Genomic DNA, 8,934 nt, shown 5'->3' with positions numbered 1-8,934 from the left:
TCCCGACAAAAGCCAAAGGACGTTAAAATGTCCCAGTTTCCACCAACCGCTATGAAATGTCCCCTATTTTCAGTGATTAGATGATCTAATTATAGCCCGATCATTAACTTAGATTGGGTCAGTTGTGCTCCTTTTTTTTGTGGAATACTTGATGTGGCCCAGCCCGACCCAGACTCTACCTCCAGCGGCCCCCAGGTAAGTTGAGTTTGAGACCCCTGACGTAGAGGCACTCCTGCCGCGCCCCCATATGCCTGGTCAAATCTGCCCGCGCGCAAGCTTCAAGGAAGGTAACCAATCACAACGGAGTTGGGTTGGCAGGAGGGGGGTGAGGGGGCGGAGAAGGACGAAACCGAGCGCTGACAGAGAATGCTGAAAGCGCCCAGATGAGAGGAAGAGTTTCCTGAATAAATTTACATTGTTTTTTGTGTATTGTTAAACACGCTATCAATCATTATAACAACGTTTATAGGTCATAAAAGTTGAAAAAGCATAATAGGTCCCCTTTAACAATAACATTTGCTATTGCTATTACTATTAATGTTTTGTCACAATATCGTCATTACTATACGATCTTGTTGTGCGATACTGTTATTTATACAATAACAGTTATTTTAGATATTATATTAGTTATTTTTATTTTGCATTACACTAAATGATACTATTACTGCTACTATTACAATTGCTATTAGGCCTACTCTATATATTGATATTATTAATAGTTAGAAGTAAAAGTTATATTATTGCTATTTGTGTTGCTATATTATTGCTATGGCTTTTGTTGTTACTATTTATATTACTAATGCACTTTGAATTTCTATTGCACTAACTTACTCAAACAAGAAATCCAAAGCACAGAACAGTTATAAGGTCAAAGGGTTGCTTGAGAACAGAGGTTTTTATTCAGTGTGAAAAAGGAACATTACAATGTAAAAAATGCACAGAATGCAAAACATATCTGAACCCGTCACACGTCACACCCTGCACTATTTCTCCTACAAAACGAGGTAAGCGATCTAGAGAGGGTTTGTCAAGCCTATGCAGAGAAGCACGCAGATATTCGTCTGTATTCACATGAGCATGCATGCATTTTGCCATGTGTCATGTCATTTCAACCCTTAACTAACTGAAAGCGGGAACATGAGCAGCTATTTGGAGATTAGATTAACCAAGCATGCATGGATATAATCTTCCCAAAATGGATTAAGATAAAGAAAATTGAGTTTAAGAAGCCTTGAAAGGGTGCGTTTTCTTTCTTGGAGTCACGGGTCGGTCGTCGCTTGGTATTCGCTGTCTTACTAATTTCCTACGACCTGCAAAGACAAAACAAAGAATTACTTCAGTAATCAATCAATTGGAATAAACTGTGTGACAGCCTTCTACATTCTACATTTTTAAATGTTCTTCAGTTTAAGTTTACATTTCCAAATATAGGTTGTCGCATTGTGTCAGACATAAATGTAGTGTTTTTTCCTTGGGCCTTTAACTTATATATATATATGCTCTTCACATACCTTGCATTTGAACTATGTATAATGGCCGTTCTAGCCTTGACTTGGATCTACAAATCCTAAAACAAGATGGATGACATCCATTACTGACCTGGTTGGTGGCTTCCGGTGGTGTCTGCTCCTGTGTGGGGGGTGGTGGCTGGTCCTGCTGGGGGGCTTGGAATGGGTTCTGGAGCTGAGGAGGACTGGTCTCGAAGGTCGGGCTCTGAGGAAACCACATGGAAGCATAGCATGTTAGCATCCCGTGTTAGGGAACTCAAATTGCAGTTGTGAGAGAGAGAGAGAGAGCGACAGAGAGAAAGACAGAGAGACAGAGAGAGACAGAGAGACAGACAGACAGAGAGAGAGAGAGACAGAGAGACAGAGAGAGAGACAGAGAGATAGAGAGAGAGAGACAGAGACAGAGAGAGAGACAGAGAGAGAGAGAGAGAGAGAGAGAGAGAGAGAGAGACAGAGAGAGAGAGAGAGAGAGAGAGAGAGAGAGAGAGAGAGAGAGAGAGAGAGAGAGAGAGAGAGAGAGAGAGAGAGAGAGAGAGACAGAGAGAAAGAGAGAGACAGAGAGAGAGAGAGAGAGACAGAGAGACAGCCAGAGAGAGAGAGAGAGAGAGAGAGAAGAGAGAGAGAGAGAGATGGATAAATAGATAGCTCACATTGACAGGCTGCTGGGGTCCCGTCATTGGGGGGAAAGCGGGATGATCAAAGGTAGCGTACTGCAGAGAGAGAGAGAGAGAGAGAGAGTCAGTGTGCTATGCTTGGCCAAACACACAATTCGGCAAATGACACTGAGCGACTTGAGATATGTCTCACGTTGGGAATATTGGGTAGCTGGGGAAAGTTTGGAATCATCTGCAAGAAAAGGAGGAAAAACATCTTCAGTCACCATGGTGTTCATATATGGATTGTATTGAAGAGACAAATGACTTGAATTGAGTGATCATGTTTTAATAGCGTTGCAAATAGTTACCCTCTGCTGGGAGAAGTCAAATGGGTAGTACTGATGATAGAAGAGAGGAGAACATTTTGTCAGAATAGTTTTTATTCATTCTGGTTTTTCTTTCATGATTGATGGGTCGATGTAGGTAGCATGGATCGTGACTCAACAGGTTGTGATCCTGCACAGCATCAATCAATCATCAAGAGCTGTGTGTGTGTGTGTGTGTGTGTGTGTGTGTGTGTGTGTGTGTGTGTGTGTGTGTGTGTGTGTGTGTGTGTGTGTGTGTGTGTGTGTGTGTGTGTGTGTGTGTGTGTGTGTGTGTGTGTGTGTGTGTTCGTGTGTGTGTGTGTGTGTGTGTGTGTGTGTGTGTGTGTGTGTGTGTGTGTGTGTGTGTGTGTGTGTGTGTGTATAGCCTGCAGTTGTTTTTTGTTCCTAGAGAGAAAAGATAACTTACAATTTCCACACTTTTTCTTCCAGGGGCCTTGGGCAGGGAGTATTTAATAAAGGCCTGGGATGGATTGGTCTGGAGGACAAAACCCATCATGAGCTGGTTAGCAACTGACAGTTGACATTCACAACTAGCAACTGACAATAGCAACTACATACTCACGAAAGAAAATTACATTAGCAGCTGAAGGTTGGTCTTAGCAACTAGTGACTGATACTAGCAACTGCAAGTTGACATTAGCAAGTTGCAAATAACATTACAAGCTGAGAGTTGACATTAGACATTAGCAACTAACATCAATAGATAACAGTTCTCATTAGCAACAAGCAACTGACATTAGCTACTGCTGGCTGATGTTAGCAACTAGAAACTGGGAGTTGACATTAGAAAGTTAGAAGAATTGAAAATGTTCTCACTGAGCCTGGAACTGATCCTCCTGCAGCCCCACCAGGGAACAGTGGAGGGTAAATCTGAGGGTACACCTACACACACACACACACACACACACACACACACACACACACACACACACACACACACACACACACACACACACACACACGCACACACACACACACACACACACACACACACACACACACACACACACACACACACACACACACACACACACACACACACACACACACACACAACCTGTGAGACATGTGATCCATAACAAGCATGCTACAGCAGACTGGGAAGCTTATAATAAAAAGTGTATAGTGTATGATATATATAAATCAAATACAATGCATAGCGTATAATTTAACCTACAGCAGACCTGGGAGAAATATGATACATAACATCATGAATAATCATCATGAATAATGTGCAATGAATCCGTGTAGTGTATAGTGTACAATGCATAATATATGTAATTTATAGTGTATCATTTACATGATCATATATAACCTCATTTATAAAATATAGTGTATAATGAATATGTATTATATGTAATGTATAATGTAACTTACTATCTCCATGCTGATGGCTGCAGGGCCGGTCTGAGGGCCTCCATAACCACTTTTCATCTGAGCAGGATCAGGCCAGTAACAAAAACACTTGAAACTCCACACTAGTACAAGATATTCACGATATACACGCGTTGCATTCATTTAAAGAAAATGTTCTAGACCAATACATTTTTCTTTCAGACTTAATCTATCAATACATCAGTAAATTCAAAGGTCTTCGAAGGGTCTAATATTTCAAACAAAAGGCCTGACATTTCAGTTCAGTCGTATTTGCTTCTACAGTGTCATGTGATCAGGTGATTACCTGTGCGGGAGGGAAAGGCCGCCTAGCCCCACTAAATGGCATGTAATTGTAGAGCGTCTGAAAAAGAAGATTACATCAATTCAGGTTGTACATGTCACATAATTGTTCACCTTTACACAGAAGAGCTGTCCTTGAAATGTCCTCATGAGGACCTGAGAGAGGCCTGCTGTTGATGTACATACCGGTGCGGCGGAGACGGTACTGGACAGGCACAGGCACAGGCACAGGACGATGAACTTCATGTTTGCAGGTTTTTAGAAAACACCTAAAGGAAGACAAAATTGTACAGTTCATGTCCCTTCCTCTCAGAATGGTACTGCCAACACTACATTAACACCAATAGCAGTTCAGGGAAACCTTGTTTTTCTGTCTTTCTCACCTTTTTGGTGTTCTGCAACAATCTGAGGCTGAAGCTGCTGTAGGTAGTGATGATGGCGGAGGAGTTGACCGTCAGTTCGATGCTACGATCGCTTCTGATTTCTTCTTGGTTATTAGCTTGCTTTTATACTGTGCTCCTTCCTCTTGCAGCCAATAGGCTTGGAGAAGCAGAACTCTCATCTTGGGCTTTAGTAAATGACCAGTGGTCAGAGCCACTGGTCATTTACCTGGTCATATTATGTGTAATGGTAGACTCTCTTGGATTATACTGTCTAGCGCTGCATACACCTGCATTCACAATCTACCTTCAGATCGGAACGGATTTTGATAAATTTTTTCCCTTGCAAAGATATGCATTGTATACATGTTGTTTATTGTGAAAGTATTTTGCATGCAACAACCGGCTGGTACAATATGTATGTTAAACACCACAGGCAGCAAATAAGACACTGAAAATGCCTACGGTTAAAAACATGCAATATGAATTGAGGAAACTTGATTGTAGTTAATTATAATGATTTGATATTGAAGGTACATAAATGTAAAATTCTATGACAAATCCAGAACAATGTTATCCACCATATTTGCTGCTATTATTTTATGACCACTTTTGTGACGCTTGTATGTTTCATCTCCTGATGATCCACCCAAATCCAGGCCCGAAGGACCACTATTTGGCAGCAAGCCATTGGCTTGGTATTACCCTAAAGCACCAATCTTCCTCCCCAAGAACCAGAGTGTGTTTAAAAAGCTTGACTTACCTCTATACTTTCCCAGAGCAAGCACAGCTCCACCTATATAGATCTATATTTATATGTAATACTGTGGTAAAACGTTATAATAATGCTCAGTCTAAATCAATTTATAAGCCATTAGTTAATGATGAATTAAACACCTACAAAACATTTGCAAATGATAAACAAGTGCTTTGTTAAAGGGCCCCTATTTTACTACCAGGTGGGATGTAGATTAGCCTTTCAAAAATCAACCCTCTAGCGACATCACAAGTGAAAGTAAACACACAGATTTCTGAGCAATAGATCTTTCAACTTGGTACAGTCCAGTGGACAGAGCTATAGATAATAGGCCTACACGTATATGAATGTTTTGCTAGTATTCAGTTAATCATTAACAGTATGCTTATAAATGACATATGACTGAAAGTTATTATAAAGGTTTACCAATACTGTTTATAAAAAAAATACAGAGGGTATGCACTAAGGCTTGATTGTATTGTATTGTATTGTATTGTATTGTATTGTATTGTATTGTATTGTATTGCATTGTATTGTACTGTATTGTTGGTTGTTTGTGAACAAATGCTTACTAGCAGTGAGGGTTATCCTGACCTGTCCCTGATTTTAATTGTTTAATTGTGTCTGTCCGTGTGTGTGTGTGTGTGTGCATGTGTTTGTCTGTCTTAATATTTGTGTGTCTGTGGTTATGTGTGGTTGGGTTTGTGTGTATGCATATGTGTGTGTTTGTGTGTGTTCATGTGATCATATGGGTCTGTGTTCGTATGGGTGTGGACACCTTGCTCACATTCTATGGGTCATCTCCATCTCGTCATTCTGATGTTTGAAGTCTAGGGCCCAGCAGTCAGCAGCCGTCTGTGCCTAGTTATGTCAGACCTCGGGGAAAAACTGAACAAAAACTAGTTTTCTCAGTAGAAAACAAACCACAGGTCCTCAATTATACATGTTGAGCTCAGAGTTTCTGGAATGGGTTGCTACAGGCCTCCTAGTGATCTTGCACAAAGAATGTCTACAAACAGCCCAATAATGACGCTTGCACACACACACACACACACACACACACACACACACACACACACACACACACACACACACACACACACACACACATTTATTTGCTAAACAAAGAACATTTGATACTTCACTTGGAATGAAAGCTTCAATAAATAGAAGCTGGAAAGATTATTCCTAATTTTATTGAGTGATGATTGCAAGTGCCTCGCTTGGCACATAACAATTCAAAATGTGTTTCTCATTTGTGGTGATGCTGTGTGGTGCCTATCTTCATGCGTCTACACACAGGAGCATATATGTCATCATGTATTATCCCTCTCTATCATAATAGAGAGGGGTTTTACATGAATGGATGCCTGCAATGAGGACAACACTATTCCTGAGCCCTTCCCACTGCCTGACTCCCAGCTGGGGCCCCTAGCTGCGAGGGTTGTATTTATAGAGTTAGAGCTTTAAGTTGAACAGGTTTATCCTCATTATGAGCAGCAGTCTGCCAATCAACCTCGAGCCTACTTATATTTATTCATCCCATGCATGGCTCATACCATTTGGTGCATGATTCAAGTAAGTAGGAGGAAATAGAATAGAAGTAATAGAGTAAAGAGGAGAGATATAACCTATTCCACTGCTTAATTTGAACTGCTAATTTATTTTATTTAATTGTCAGCCACCCCTTGCTCACCGTCATTTTATTTATCCACTATATGATATGATATTTATCCACAATGCCGTATGCAGCCATGTGTTTGTGTTTTTTTGTTTATGTGTATGTATGTGTATGTATGTATATATATGTGTATATATATATATATATATATATATATATATATATATATATATATATATATATATATATGTGTGTGTACATGTATGTGTATATGTATATGTATATATGTTTATTTATGTTTATATTTATTTATATATATATATTTATTTATATTTATTTATTTATATTTATATTTATCCTCTATACAGTTCTCTACATTTATCTTATTTTATTTTACTTGAATTCTGTTTTACTTCTATTATTATCTCTACTTTCTATATTAGCTAAGAGTTTATTGTTTACTGTTTACAGTTTTGTTTACTTTTTATAGTTAGTTAGTTAAGAGTTTATTGTCTATCTTATATTATTATTATTATTATTATTATTATTATTGTTAATACTTTTTTGTTTTACTTTTTATAGTTTTAAGGCCAATTTCCACCGGAATCGGCACGGAAGCGTTCCGACAGATGGCTCAAGACGAGCATAATTATAAGTATTCATACAATATTATTACCGAGTTATATTCAAACCATATATATTATAATATACATTATAATATATATATATATATATATATATATATATATATATATATATATATACATAGGCCTAGGCCTACCTTATAATCAACCATACACATAACCCATTAAATACGGTAGACCTATGATTTCTAGATGTCATGGCAACGCACTCGCGACACTGGACTTGCGAGGCATCGACGCAGACTTTCATTTCTTCTTTGCCACTGATTAGCTATTGATACCATATGCCGCTTTTCCACCGCACATGTAGCTCGACTCGACTCGACTCGACTCGACACGACTCGACACGGTAGCAGCACGGGTCGTTTTCCACCGCAAATAGTACCTCCCGCTCACAGTCTGTTCACCCTCCTGCCCTCTGGAAGAAGGTATCGGAGCCTGCATGCCCGCACCACCAGACTCAAAAACAGCTTCATCCACCAGGGCAGGCTGTCAAGAAACTAAATTCTCTCCCCTCTCTCCCCTCAGCCACATCAACAGGGCTGTCAGTAAGCTGAAATACCCCCCCCCCCCCCCCTGCTTTCTGCCTTGCTACACTGTGGACTAATGCCGCTTTTCCACCGCACATGTAGCTCGACTCGACACGACTCGACACGACACGACTCGACACGGTAGCAGCACGGGTGCTTTTCCACCGCAAATAGTACCTCCTGGACGTGGGCGGGGTCGGCTGCGCGAAAGGGCCGTGACGTATTTGTGTACGCGACGCAAATAACATATACGCAACCCACACATGGACAGAACCCACATAACAACAATGGAGGACATCGATCGCATTACTATTATTAGCTGGCATGTTGAAGAAGTTGGAGAAGTGGAACATGTTGGCTGCGGCGCTGCTATGGATGTTACCAGCATGGTTGCCATGTCGCTCTCGTGACTTCGTCACACTCTCTGGCCAATCAGTCGCCGGCCGTCTGCCGACGTCACCTTTTAGCATCGGCTCAGCTCGCTTGGAACCTAGAGCGAGTAGGTACTAGAAAAAGCAGCCACTTCAGGTACCAGATACCATGGTACCGCGGTGGAAACGCAAAAAATGCGAGCTGAGTCGAGTCGTGTCGAGTCGTGTCGAGCTGGTACCATGCAGTGGAAAAGCGGCATAACTGTATTTGCAATATTACTATTACTATTACTAGTTTAAATACACACCATACAGACTGAAATTGCTGCTATTATTTATTTATTTATTTATTTATTTATTTATCTATTTAAAAAATGCACTACTACATAACTTTTTGTTGCCAGTATTGACTGCCTCTTTGCACAATTATTTTTACTTATTTTATTCATACAGAACTCCTATAT

The 8,934-nt window shown here is 40.2% G+C and overlaps 1 protein-coding gene across 1 annotated transcript; it reads right to left on the bottom strand.

The window, feature by feature from the left end:
- Positions 1–876: 876 nt before the first annotated feature.
- On the bottom strand, positions 877–4,646 carry scpp5 (secretory calcium-binding phosphoprotein 5). Its single transcript, XM_060047197.1, has 11 exons — positions 4,551–4,646; positions 4,354–4,436; positions 4,172–4,228; positions 3,868–3,924; positions 3,307–3,372; positions 2,897–2,965; positions 2,473–2,502; positions 2,316–2,354; positions 2,159–2,218; positions 1,600–1,713; positions 877–1,310 (listed from the first exon to the last, which is right to left on the bottom strand). The coding sequence occupies exons 2-11, from the start codon at positions 4,411–4,413 to the stop codon at positions 1,296–1,298; spliced, it is 567 nt and encodes a 188-aa protein (XP_059903180.1). The 5' UTR covers positions 4,414–4,436; positions 4,551–4,646; the 3' UTR covers positions 877–1,295.
- Positions 4,647–8,934: the final 4,288 nt, after the last annotated feature.

Source organism: Gadus macrocephalus, chromosome 3 (assembly GCF_031168955.1).
Source record: "Gadus macrocephalus chromosome 3, ASM3116895v1".
Classification (NCBI taxonomy): domain Eukaryota; kingdom Metazoa; phylum Chordata; class Actinopteri; order Gadiformes; family Gadidae; genus Gadus; species Gadus macrocephalus.
The sequence above is the reverse complement of the archived record's forward strand: the minus strand, read 5'-3'. Positions and strand labels throughout refer to the sequence as shown.